This window comes from Heloderma suspectum, chromosome 1 (genome assembly GCF_057233095.1).
Source record: "Heloderma suspectum isolate Gila_16-S chromosome 1, 16-S_ref, whole genome shotgun sequence".
Classification (NCBI taxonomy): domain Eukaryota; kingdom Metazoa; phylum Chordata; class Lepidosauria; order Squamata; family Helodermatidae; genus Heloderma; species Heloderma suspectum.
Window position 1 is genome coordinate 51,382,180 of NC_139458.1, and position 14,208 is coordinate 51,396,387.

Genomic DNA, 14,208 nt, shown 5'->3' on the forward strand with positions numbered 1-14,208 from the left:
CGACCTTGAAAAACCTTAGCCATAATGAGTATTTGGGCAGTATCCAATTATGCTGCCAAAGCACCGTTGGGACTGACCACCAGCGCTTCCTAGAGGAACCAGAAACAAGCCAGACCACTCATTTCTGGAAAAGAACAGGTCAGCCGAACTAGCAGCTCTGCTCACCTGTCCTGGAAACGAGAGTTTCGGCTAATTTCCGGGGTTGCTCTAGGAAGTGCTAACTTCCTGTTGCGCTGAGAGTAGATGGCGCAATGTAATCGATGGAGGTCAATAGGCGGTTTTGGATACAGCCCTTTATCCCTTGTTGCTGATCACTTAGCATTTATAAAAAAAATATTTTCAAGCTTAAAACAAACAAACTTTAAAAAATAAAGTAATAGTTGGAGTTCTTTGCCTGCAGGCTACTTTACAGCCGCTTCAGGTCAGCATGCAAATGCCAGGCCATATGACGATCATCCTTGTATGAAATCAGCAAGTTTTCATGTTGTGGTGTAAATGGTAATTTTAATAATTATTTAGAAGAGTAACTCTATTTTTGTTTTTGTTTAAAGGCCCGTTTTCTGCTTTCTAAAGTAAATCCATCTCAGACACATAATAATATGTATGCCTGGGGACAGGTAAGCTTGAATAGGATTAATCAAAACCCTAACATTGTTGGGAGTTATGCCAGATACTAAAACTGAATGTTAAACAATACAGTACTTTTATATCTTACTAGTGAGATTAGCCTCAGAAATAAATATTTCTCATGCATAGCCTGGAAATGCTTGGTTTGCCATGTTTTGAGATTTTTTGATAAATGGTAATTTTAAAGACAAAGCCTTTCAAGTGCTTAGAATATGCAAAAGTGAAGTGTTCTGCAATACATAATTTTATTGTATTAAAAGCAGAAAATATCAGCTTTATCAATGGAACTATAATAATGGAGACAACCACAGCTTATATAATGATCTGGTTTGCACGATCAAAATAAGCCACCATAGTTTACTTAAGCCACAGTGGCTTATTTAAATCACAGTGCATGGCGGGTGCATCCGGTGTGCAGAATCACCCTGGCTTGGTTTGTGTTGTCCGAACCTGGGCAGCATGGCTTGTTGGAGGGGTAAATAGCCCTCTAATATCCATTGTGGGGTTATTGGAGAGTGGGTTATTTTGATTGTGCAAACCGGCACACTGTATGGAATTCATTGCCACAGGATGTTGGGATGGCCTCTTCTATAAAGAGAATTACACAAATTAATGGAGAATCCATGGCTGTTAGCCAGGGCCATAGCTCAGTGGTAGAGCTTTGCATGCAAAAGGTCCTAAGTTCAATTCCTGGCATCTCCAGATAGGACTGGGAAAGACTCCTGTGTGAAACCCTGCAGAACCACTGCTAGTCATTGTAGATAGTACTGAACTAAGGGCGCAATCCTATTCATGTTTAGTCAGAAAAGTGTCTACAACTCCCAGCATTCCGCAGCCAGCGTGGGAATTGTAGGACTTTTTTCTGTCTAAAGATGCATAGGATTGTTCCCTAAATGAACCAATGACCTGACTTGGTATGAGGCAGCTTCCCGTGTTCCAACTGAACTGGTAACCCCAGGTCCATAAATTGCATATATCTGGGGACAAATGGATGATGGCTGTGTCCATCATCCCCTTCTTGAGAGTTTCCCTGGTGCATCTGCCTGGCCACTGTGGTTACAGTGCTGCCACAGTGGACCTTTGGTCTAACCCAGCAGTCAGCTGTCATGTAAAGGGAACTGTGGAGCTATTTTGGTTACTTTACAGCAGTTAGACTTGCTATTGAGTAACTTTAATTTTCACAGTATATGTTCTCATGCAGTATTTTGGCTTTTCATAATCAATGAATGGGATAGAATGTCTTTGAAAATTTTCCCTTCCCTTATAGGAATCTGGAGCACCAATTCTTACAGATGATGTCAGTCTGCAAGTCTTCATGGACCATTTAAAGAAACTTGCTGTATCAAGTGCTGCCTAAAAGAGTGTGGAGTGTTACAGATGTTGACTAGATGTTGAAACAACACTTCAGCTTTATTTTCCATTTTATGTAATTGTGAAATGAATGCTCTGATATGCACAAGCTGCCTATGTACTTCATAAAGCAATGTAGTTTTCAAGAGGGAGCATTTATTACCAAAGGCCTAAGTACAAACTGCAGTTTTGAAAAATAAATTAAATTGGGGTATAGTTAGAGAAGAGTCATTTTGATTGCCATGATTATATTGTATTTTGTCTTAGACCATTGATGATAACTTTATACTATCTTTTATATTCTAATGGTGGAAAACATTATTCTGGTGTGCACTGCAAAGATGTAGTAAACATTGTAAAAAAGGTCCATTGTCAGCATTGGGCTTTCACGATTTGCCTTGTGGCATATTCATGTTTATTCCCTTTGGCTAGAAAAGAACAAAAAAACTGACTATAAAATGCTATAAATCCAACTTTTTGAAATCTAAAAATATTTATTTTCTGCAATCAGCTATACATTGATGGTTTAGTAAGTGTTTTTTGTTTTTGGCAGGAAATCCTTTCTATCTTTTCTAACTGAAAACGCTGAACAATCAAAAATTGAAATAGAATTGTCAATTCTTATCCAAAGCTTATTTTTTGGCAATCCTCTGGATAATCTCTGGCGAAGTGTGCAACTGCTACAATTGGTTGAAACACTATCAAAACTGAGTGCCGTCAAAACACCCAGAGGAGAAAAAATAACCTTACACCTGCCGCCAATATCTAGGCAGGGGAAAACAGTCTTAGTATAATGCTATAAACAAAAACATATTGCTGCCTGTTTCCACAAGTATGGTAAACTTTTTTTTATTATAGCCATATAATGTTATGACATTGTGTGGTGCTTGCATTTTGTTCTGCTTCTGTTTTGTTATAAATTATGCAGGTTGCGATTCTTGTTGAAACAGTATTATACAGTACATACGATAATTGTAATTAATCTGTTAATACTCAGTTTAAGATTTGTTTCCTTGAAAGCAACTATATTCACCTTTAATAATAAAGTTTTATGTATAGAACAGATGACTGCATTGTTAAAGCTATTTCAGCACACAAGCGATTTTGATAATTATTTAGTAAATGAAGAAATGTATTCTTAAATAGAAACCCAGTCATATGCTGTGGCATCCTAAAAGGTTTCCACTAGCAAAATTCACAACCAAAGTGGCAGGCTGCTTCTGACTAGTGTAAGCTCCTACAAAAAGATCTGAATTGAGCCAAAAGTACGTACACTGAAATGTCTTCATTTAGCCCTTTGGATGGATCTCAACACTAAATTTCAAGACACAGGTTTCTTACCTAGCATCCTTGATTCTGGAAATAGCTTGTCTGTTATGGCCACCTATACATTTGCCTGTTCCTCAAAGTATTTGCCCAGTGTGGTGTAGTGGCAAGAGTGTTGGACTAGGAGCTGGGAGATCCAGGTTCTAGTCCCCACCCAGCCATGGAAGCTCACTGGGTGACTTTGGGCCAGTCACAGACTCTCAGCCCAACCCACCTCACAGGGTTGTTGTTGTGAGGATAAAATGGAGAGGAGGAGGATAATGTAAGCCGCCTTGGGTTCCTTGCAAGAGGAAAAAAGGCGGGGTATAAATGCAATAAATAAATAAAAACTTGTACTGCCTTTAATTCATAGATTACTTACATGAATCTAAATGTTGCCCACCTTAACTCTCTCAGCTCTATCTGAACAAGCCCCTTAACTCTATCCCCCATTAAGGAAGTGACACTTGAAGATATTCTTCGTAGCTGTGTTAGTAGCCAGGAGGAAATCTGAACTCTGCTTCACCTTGGTCCATCAATGTGTATGCCTACAGTGAGACTGAGGATTAATGGTTGATCCCAGTGTCACCTTGCAGCCATTCCACCTGGCTGCAGCAGAGGAAGAAATGGGAAGTAGGGTCATTTCATCAACTCTGCTGAAAGAAGAGCTCCAGTTGGCAATTCCTCTCCCTCAGTTGTCATCTAGCAGCAGCCATGCCATTAGGCTACAGCAGAGGGAGAAATGGGACTGCATGGTCACTCCATCAACAATGTCAAGAGACAAGCCCATTTGGCTTCTTCTCTCCCTGAACTGTTCCCATTCCAGCTGGTCATTATAAGAACAGCTATATAACTTCAATAACTTATGCCTGAGTTTGCTTGTTTTCCTCTTCTCATCCCTTTTTCCTTGTGTTGTGACTTTTAGATCATAAGCCTGCAGGCAGGCACTTGTTTTAGTAACTTATGTAAGATGGTCTGAGAGCCTTTTCTACTGAAAAGCAGGGTAAAAATTATTCAAATAAATAATTTAAACAGGCTGTTTGCCTGCTTCATACATAGAACTTTAGACAAGAAGGTGACCAATACTAACTTTGCTAGATGGCTGTAGTAATACAGTGTCAGGCATTTATGAACATAAGAGCCCTGCTGGATCAGACCAAAGGCCTATCTAATCCAGCATCCTGTTTTCCATAGTGGCCAACCAGATGCCCATGGGAAGCCTCCAAGGAGGGCATGTGTCCAATAGCACCCTCCCACTCAAGTTCCCCAGTAACTTGTATTGAAAGGCATACTGCCTCTGATACTGGAGGTAATATATAGCCATCATTTCTACTAGACCATTGATAGCCTTATATTCTGGATCTATGAATTTGCCTAATCCCACTTTAAACCTGTTCACTGCATCTTGTAGTGGTGAATTCCATAGTTCATGAACTGTGTAAAAAAAAATACTTCCTTTTCTCAATGTCCCACCACTCAGCTTTATTGAATGATCCTAGTTTCTAGTATTATGAGAGGGAGAAAACTGTCTATCCACTTTCTTCATTCCATACATAATTTTATACAATTATATAATGTCCCCCCTTTACTTGCTGTCCCCCCTAAATGAATAGTTCTGAACATTGTAACTTTTCCTCACAGGGGAGTTGCTCCAGTGCCCTGTTCATTTTGGCTGAACGTTCTTAGTATAATGCTATAAATGAAAACACATTGCTTTGCCTCCATGAATCTGCCTAATCCCCTTTTAAAGCCATCCAAGTTGGTGGCGGTCACTACATCTTGCGGCAATAGCAAATCCCATAGTTTATTATACACTGTCTCTCAGTGTTTCCTTTCATCTGTCCTGAATTGCCCACAAATCAGCTTCAAGGGATGACCCGGTTTCTAGTATTATGAAAGGGAGAAAAAGTCTCCCTATTCACTTTCTCTACACCGTGCATCATTTTGTACACCTCTATCATGTCTTCCCTTACTTGCCTTTCCCCTCCCCAAACTAAACATTGTAACCTTTCCTCATAGGGGAGTTGCTCCATCTCATTGATTATTTTGGTTGCCCTTTTCTAAGCTTTTTCCAGCTCTAAAAAAAAAATGCAACGCCCTCAAGCAATTTTTCCAGTGAACCCCACTTTTACTTCAATGGAAGTAAAAATGGGCAAGGGGCTGATCTTCAACAGGAAAACAGCAAGAGGGAAAAGGGTTAAGTAGTCCCTCTCCCTCTGTGCCACTTTCCCCTTCAAACTGCAGGCTCAATGGCTGCAGTCTTTCTCAAAGGAATAACGGAACTAACCTGTGAATCGTTCTGTACAGGTTTTTTTTTTAAGCCTCAAGGGGGCAGTAGCAGTTTATTGTGCTGCAGATTCCGAGTGACTGTATTTCTATTGGAGTAGCTGTTAGCTCTGGCATAAACTGTAATCTATGTTTAGGCTCTACATCTTAACTTCAAAACGCCAGAAATATAATTTTCCTTGCCCGCCTTTGTACTTGGCTAGCTAAATGACAAGTTCATACACCTATGAACATTAAAATTGAGGGATGATCTTTTGGAGGTAAGCCGTTCTCACTGAGCAGGCCTTCCAGTTTTGGGAATTAACAGTCCAATGCATCTCGTGGGCACCAGCTTGGGGAAGGTTGTTATATATGTTTTAATTGTTATTGTATAGTTGTTACTTGTGGAGGCTGGTGGCTCTGATTTTGGTGGGGCTGTGGATCCATTCTGGGTTTTAGTCAGAACCAGCCAGAACTCTAAAGGAGCTATCCAAGGTGCTGAACCCAGTTTTGAGGTTAGGGTTCAGCACTTTTGATAGCTCCTTTAGAATTCTGCATGGTGCTGACTAAAACCCAGAATGGATGCACAGCCCCACTGAAATTAGAGCCACCAGCCTCCACTAATTGTTACTATTCTACAGTCTATTGTAATTGGGAGGGCTGAAAGCTTTTAAAAACAAACAAACAAAGAAAAGCATCCAGTACAGCCATTGCCATAATTGAAGTCATGGGCAGTGCTTGGGTGTGCCATCTCTCTTAGCATTTTACCATCTAGAATGTGTTCACTGCATTTCAGATGATTATGGCTTTATATTTTTTTTCTTGTAAATCACATTTTAATAAATATGGAATAAACATTCAGTTGAACATCTGTGGATTTATTTGGTGTCTCATAGCATATGAATTATATTCCAAATTCTTATTGATATGAAAGAGAACCAAAGGGTAGCTTTCTAGAATTGGCGATTGATGCGTTAGAAACTTTATTTGACTTGACAAAGAATTTTCAGAAATATTAATCAAATTGAGATCAGTGAAATCAGAAAATATTTATTTCTTTGGGAATGCCAGTGTTCTGTAGTGGGAGAGCCAGTGTGCTGTAGTGGTTAGAGTGTTGGACTGGGATTCAGGAGATCCCGGTTCTAATTTCTACTTGGCTATGAAGCTCACTGGGTGACTCTCAGCCTAACCTACCTCACAGGGTTGTTGTGAGGATAAAATGGAGAGGAGGAGGATCATGTAAGATGCCTTGGGTTCCTTAGAGAAAAAAGGGCAGGATATAAATGTAATAATACATAAAAATAAATGCAATGTTGTACTGTAATTCTAAACTTTAAAACATTGCTTTGAACTCTAAGTGAGGAATAATTTGTTCAGTTGAGCTAACGAGATAATTGTTTTGTAGAATTTACAGCTGGTGAGAACTACATTTGCTAGATCTCCCCAGCCTGTAGTCACTAAATTTGCACCTTCTGTGTGATGTGTATTTAAACATCCCATGGTGTGTCCTACCACTATGGGATGCCCAATGCATCTCATTCAGTAATAAGAACTTAAAGTAGGGATGTTGGAGAAATCTGCAACAGATTCAAATGAGTTTGGATTTCTATGAATCCGACCTGCATATCCCACAGTAGACCAGCTTCTTCTGAGTCTGTGTATTCTGCGGACTGGTGTTTCATTGTGTGGGGGGGGGGGATTTGCGCTAATGCACACTTATGCCAATCCTCATTATTTAACACAAATTAGCACTAATGTGCTTTAACACTAATGTGAATTAGTGCAAGTAGAATGAATTTCTGGTAAAAAAAAAAATCTGATTCTGTCAAAGAGGAGATGACAGGATGAAAAATGCCTGACAATCCATGAAACACAGATGGAACAGATTTAACAAAATCCATACTTCCCTAATTTAAAGGGAGCAATCCTATGCTCCCTGAGAAGGTGGCTGAGGGGCCATAGGATGCAATGGAAATGCTGCTCCGCCAGAGGAGGTCCTCCTGGTGTGATGATGGGAAAGGCCACTGTCATTGGTTTGCTGGTGGTCTTCCAGTGGCGGCGCCCAAAATGGGGCATTCTGTGGGTATGTCAGGTGGGATGGTTCTGCAGCATCCTAAAGCCCCCTCATTAACCTGGCGTATCTCCAAACAGGCCCCTAAGCTACGTAAGCCTTGGACCCTTTGTCTGACTGTCTTTCAGTGTCAGCACCTCTCCCTGTTGTGAGGATATGGAGTTCACACTTTTTGTTCTGCACCTGTCAGGAATGGACTGAGAAGTCTTCAGCTTCATACTATGTATGCTGAATGTTTCTGGAAGGATGCATATGTTCCTTTTCCCATGACCATCTCTCTAGTGTGCCCTCTATAACCTGGGTATGAGACAGCCAACCATCTTTGAGTAGACCTGTATAGGATTACACTGTTAGGCACTAAACGCACAGCCTTTGCATGGTAATAATCTTTTAGATGGCAGAGAATGTGTCATTTTAATCTGTGTATTTCCAAAGGGGTTCTCTGAGAACAATAAGCATCTGTGTTGATGTGCTGTACATAACCTTTGTGTGGCTGCCCTATGTGTGCTTGAGATGATACAGTAAAGGGAATGAAAATGATGATATTGTATTCCAGATTCAATCTTGTAATTTAGCATTATACTAAAACTGGAACACGTTCTTACAGTACTTTAATAAAAGCAATGAGTTGAAAAAAGGCAGTGACTTAGAATGAGCAAAATATATGACAATGGAAAGAAGTTGCTTCTGATCAAGGCAAAACCAGGCTTAATTACATTAAGCCTTAATTTACATCTCATTTCCCAGGCCAATCATTTGCAATGGCACCAGGGCAATTGGAGTTTCATAATGTAGTAATCATATGTACAGATAACAAGGCCACAAATTAGGATAAGAAATCACAGGCTGGAGAAGATGAGAACATCAGCACAATAACACCGAGAAAGCAACACACGGGTCTGCCTCAAGGCAAGATAATTAGGACCAGATTTGAAAGCTTGTTTATGCTGATGAAAAGTTGAACTGAGGGCTCTGAAGCCCATAGAATCATACTGTGTGTAGAGAGCACAACATCCGTTAAGTTATTCATGAAGTCTGGATTTTACTTGGGGGGAATCTCCACGGCGACGGGTTTAGTTTGCTCTCCACTTTGTTGCGGTTTTTACTGGAGTCAAATGAGCTCCATTTGGGGACACGCGGGGGTCAAAAATCTGGATTATCCCAAAGCTAGCCTGGGGCCCTGGGCAGGTCAGATGCAGTTTACTGTGAATTGTGGCTACTGGGTGGAGTCTCATCCCCATCATAATTTAGAGAGCCTGTTCCCTCCCTCCTACTCTCATCTTGTTCCTCCCCTTCTGCTTTCCCTGGTCAGTGTGTGTGTTAGCACTCCCACCCTCCCCAACCTATGTCTGACCCTCCCCCACCCATTAAAAAAAAATTATGTACTCTCCAAAACTGTAATAGCACAATAGCAACAGGACTAAATGCAACCTCACACATTACTACATTAGTGGGGACTCTCAATCACTCAAATCACTTTAGATAGCCTGCTTTCCATCTTTAACATTCCCCCCCTTCTGTGCATGTTTACTCAGAAGTAAGAAATAAATCTCATTCCCCCTGCAGTGAAAGGGTTAAAGGCAAACTGTAGTAACTCACCCTAAAGCACTCTTTCCCTTCTCTGTTGCTCTCTTAAATCGTGATTGTGAAGTTGTGCTTCTTTGATGTTCTACGATCTTGCCTTCTCATAGCAGGGGGAAGGAGAAAGGGAGAAAGACGGGGTGGAAGCAGTAGGCAAAAGTGCACACATGGGGAAAAATGGGGTGGGGAGCAGTAACTCCGCAGCAGATTGCTGAGATGCGGCGAAATGTGGGGGGGAAGCTAGAAATGGGGAACATTGCAATCCTATGCATCTCTACTCAGAATTAAGACCCATTGCGTTCAATGGGGCTTCCTCCCCTGTAAGTGGGTTTAGAATTGCAGCCAACATCTCCCAGAGGAGTTCTGAGGAAAAAAAAGAACATTAATAATAATAATAATAATAATAATAATAATAATAATAAAATGAGGAGAATCCCTACCAAAACGGGCAAGCTGAAATCTGAATTTGAAGACTTCGTTGTGAACCGAGTCCTTGAAACCCTCCCCTGCACCCCAATTTTGCTGCATCCTAGCAATCTGCTTCAAATTCAGTCTTAAGGTGTTACTAGTTAGCCTTTAACACTTTCACTGCAAGGGAATGAGATTTATTTCTTACTTCTGAGTAAACATGCACAGAATAGGGGGGATGTTAAAGATTGAAACCAGGCTCCACTCTCCCAACAGGCGGCTGTGGTTGGTGATACTGGAGTGCTTACTTCAGGTTCACGATGGAGCAGCAATGTGCTATTTTGATGTTGCACTTTTAAGGGGATTTTTTTTTAAGGTAGAGGCTGCCGAGCAGAGCACACCTATACTTTCGGGGGGATGGCCACCAGAGGTTAGTGGTAGGCAAAGTGAAGTAAATACCATGGAGTAGCTCAGAACTCCTGAAGGGCCAGCTGCAAAAATGGCAGAAACATTGGGGAAACGCAAGGAGGGGAAACATTGGGGGACCTTGACCGGGGTCGGTGAGGTCACAGCCAGGTGAAAGACACACCCCTGGGCAGGGCTATCATGCCAATGTAAATGAGGAGGGTTGGTACTCACCGCAACAGAAGCACAGACAAGCTGAATTAAGAAAAACAATTGGACTAAATGTAGTCTCAGAAAAACAGTTTTTTCCGTGAAAATCTTCGGGATGGCTAAGAGATGGCCATGATGTTATGTGCCCAGAATGACCTCCAGACGCAGCCAACTTGCAGTAAATTGATCATGGAGACACCCCCCTCCCCTGGTTTCTTTCTTTCATTTCTCAAGTGATGCAGGAAATGGAGCAAGGACTAGCAAAGTGATACAACTGCAGTCATGGGGAGGCATGCTGAGACCTGTCCACGGTGGCCGTGATCATGTTGCAGTATATTTGAACCAGAAGCCACACCCAAAGGCTCTTCAAAACAAGCGGGATCTTATGGCATGATTTTAGTTATTACGATGTGTCTACATGATACATCCCTTGCCATTTAAATGGAGGAGTTGAAGTTATATGATCATGGTGTTGTTGCTATGTTGGTCCCATGCAATAGGAAATGTGGACTGGATAAGAAGATGCTACTGATGTAGAGCCCAGGTATGTGCTTTGGGGTGTAAGGGGAGCGTCTGAGTGAAGAAGCTTCTCCATTAACTTCGTGGGACAGGGGAAAGCAAAGCTACATCTCTTTGTATACGTGCAGAGCTGCCTCCTTTACTGAAATGAATGAAGGATCCCTTGTGGGATGTGGGTGCTGTGGGCGCATCAGAGATCCTCCTCCTGTGTACACAAGGAATCATTGTCCACATGTATATTGGTGTAGTGGCTTTTCACAGAAGACAGAGGTGAGGAGTGAAGTGTGAACTTTTCACAGAGCCATATTCAGTGTCTAGTAGCATGTGTATACTTACTTAGCAGAGTAGTTGTCAATTGCTACGGTTAGAGTTGTCTGATATAGCTCTACACAAATATAATGAAGGTCAGTACTTTTTGCTCCCCTTCATGGATCACTGCCTTGTTGTGGCGAAGGGGCTTGCATAACTCAGTGAAGCCATAAGCTATGCCGTGCAGGGCCACCCAAGACGGACAGGTCATGGTGGAGAGTTCTGACAAAATGTGGTCCACTGGAGAAGGAAATGGCAACCCACCCCAGTATTCTTGCCAAGAAAACCCCATGGAACGTATCACAAGGCTAAAAGATATGATGCTGGAAGATGAGCCCCTCAGGTCGGAAGGTGTCCAATATACTACTGGGGAAGAGCAGAGGATATTTCCAAGTAGCGCCTGAAAGAGTGAAGCGGCCGGGCCAAAGCCAAAAGGACACTCAGCTGTGGATGTGTCTGGTGGTGAAAAGGAAGTCCAATGCTGTAAAGAACAATATTGTTTAGGAACCTGGAATGTCAGATCAATGAATCAAGGTAAGCTGGAGGTGGTCAAACATGAGATGGCAAGATTGAACATCGGCATCTTGGGAATCAGCGAACTAAAATGGACAAGCATGGGCGAATTTAATTCAGGTGACCATCATATCTACTACTGTGGGCAAGAATCCCTTAGAAGAAATGGAGTAGCACTCATAGTCAATAAAAGAGTGGGAAAAGCAGTACTTGGGTACAACCTCAAAAACGATAGAATGATCTCAGTACGAAACCAAGGCAAACCATTCACCGTCACAGTAATTCAAGTCTATGCCCCAACCACTGAGGCTGAAGAAGCTGAGGTTGATCGGTTCTATGAAGACCTACAACACCTTCTAGAACTAACACCAAAAAAAGATGTCCTCTTCATCATAGGGGATTGGAATGCTAAAGTAGGAAGTCAAGGAATCACCGGGATAACAGGCAAGCATGGCCTTGGTGTACAAAATGAAGCAGGACAAAGGCTAATAGAGTTTTGCCAAGAGAACACGCTGACCATAGCCAACACTCTTTTCCAACAGCACAAGAGGCGACTCTACACATGGACATCACCAGACGGTCAATATCGAAATCAGATTGATTATGTACTTTGCAGCCAAAGATGGAGAAGCTCCATACAGTCAGTAAGAACAAGACCTGGAGCTGACTGTGGCTCAGATCATGAGCTTCTTATTGCAAAATTTCGGCTTAAATTGAAGAACGTCGGGAAAACCACTAAACCATTCAGGTATGACCTAAATCATATCCCTTATGAATATACAGTGGAGGTGAGGAATAGATTTAAGAAATTAGACCTGAAAGACAGAGTGCTTGAGAAACTATGGACGGAGGTCCGTAACATTGTTCAGGAGGTAGCAGTTAAATTCGTCCCAAAGAAAAATAAATGTAAGAAAGCAAAGCGGCTGTCTGATGAGGCTTTACAAATAGCTGAGGAAAGAAGGGAAGTGAAAAGCAAGGGAGAAAGGGGAAGATATATCCAACTGAATGCACAGTTCCAGAGAATAGCAAGGAGAGACAAGAAGGCCTTAAATGAACAATGCAAAGAAATTGAGGAAAACAATAGAATGGGAAGGACTAGAGATCTTTTCAAGAAAATTGGAGATATCAAGGGAATGTTTTGTGCAAAGAAGGGCATGATAAAGGACAAAGAAGGCAGGGACCTAACAGAAGCAAATGAGACTAAGAAGGGGTGGAAAGAATACATAGAAGAACTATACAGGGAAGATTTTAATGTCCCTGATAGCCATGATAGTGCGGTCACTGAACTTAAGCCGGACATCCTCGAGAGTGAAGTCAAGTGGGCCTTAGGAAGCATTACTAACAACAAAGCTAGTGGAGATGACAGTATTCCAGCTGAGCTATTTAAAATCCTAAAAGATGATGCCGTTAAAGTGCTGCACTCAATATGCCAACAAATTTGGAACACTCAACAGTGGCCACAAGACTGGAAAAGGTCAGTTTACATTCCAATTCCAAAGAAGGGCAATGCCAAAGAGTGTTCAAACTACTGTACAATTGTGCTCATTTCACATGCCAGCAAGGTTATGCTCAAAATCCTACAAGCTGGCTTCAGCAGTACGTGAACCAAGAACTCCCGGAAGTACAAGCTGGGTTTTGAAGAGGCAGAGGAACTAGAGATCAAATTGCCAACATTCTCTGGATCATGGAGAAAGCAAGAGAATTCCAGAAAAACATCTATTTCTGTAGCCATGAAATTAAAAGACGCTTGCTCCTTGGGAGGAAAGCTATGGCAAACCTAGGCAGCATAGTAAGAAGCAGAGACATCACCTTGCCGACAAAGGTTCGTATAATCAAAGTGATGGTTTTCCCAGTAGTAACGTATGGCTGTGAGAGCTGGACTATAAGGAAGGCTGAGCGCCGAAGAATTGATGCTTTCGAACTGTGGTGCTGGTGAAGACTCTCACGAGTCCCCTGGACTGCAAGGAGGTCAAAGCAGTCAATCCTAAAGGAAATCAACCCTGAGTGCTCATTGGAAGGACAGATACTGAAGCTGAAGCTCAAATACTTTGGCCACCTAATGCGAAGAGAAAACTCCCTGGAAAAGACCCTGATGCTGGGAAAGATTGAAGGCAAAAGGAGAAGGGGACGGCAGAGGATGAGATGGCTAGATAGCATCACTGATGCAATGAATATGAACTTGAGCACGCTCTGGGAGAGGGCGGAGGACAGGAAGGCCTGGCATGCTATGGTCCATGGGGTCACGAAGAGTCAGACACGACTTAACGACTGAACAACAAGAACAACTTATTGCTGCTAACATCCAACAGATAATGTTCAGTGGCTGTTCATACTTTCTTTCTTATAAGATTGTTCTTCCTTGCTGTGAGAAACTCTCTTTCCTGCCAAGAAAGGCCTGCCTTTTTCCTCCTTGGTGAAGAGAGGCATGTGTGTGTGTTTTCTGACAGTTTCTGGAACTTAGGAGAAACAACCATAAAGTCCAAACAAACTGGCTTGCTCTTTGTTCTCATCTGCTCAGAAAAACAGCCCCAGCGGCAACCCCTGCTGCTTCCAGGTAACTGGAGCAGCTACAGCTTTGAGTTGAGGGGCATGCGTAAGCCTATCTGTGCTTTTATTGTCTGCATCCACTTTCTATCAATAAACTG

The 14,208-nt window shown here is 42.0% G+C and overlaps 1 protein-coding gene across 2 annotated transcripts in view; it reads left to right on the forward strand.

Moving 5' to 3' along the window:
- SEC23A (SEC23 homolog A, COPII component) overlaps positions 1-6,412 on the forward strand; it is a 55,050-nt gene extending 48,638 nt beyond the window's left edge. The window contains exons 19-21 of one of the 2 annotated variants that reach the window (XR_014789037.1): positions 552-617; positions 1,895-4,761; positions 6,162-6,412. Coding sequence is in view for 1 of the 2 variants with exons in the window: in XM_084843116.1 (XP_084699242.1) it covers positions 552-617; positions 1,895-1,984 (156 nt within the window). In the remaining variant the exon portion in view is untranslated. Of the gene's footprint in view, positions 1-551; positions 618-1,894; positions 5,362-6,161 lie in introns of those variants that run through there. The other variant, XM_084843116.1, reaches the window with a different exon arrangement.
- Positions 6,413-14,208: the final 7,796 nt, after the last annotated feature.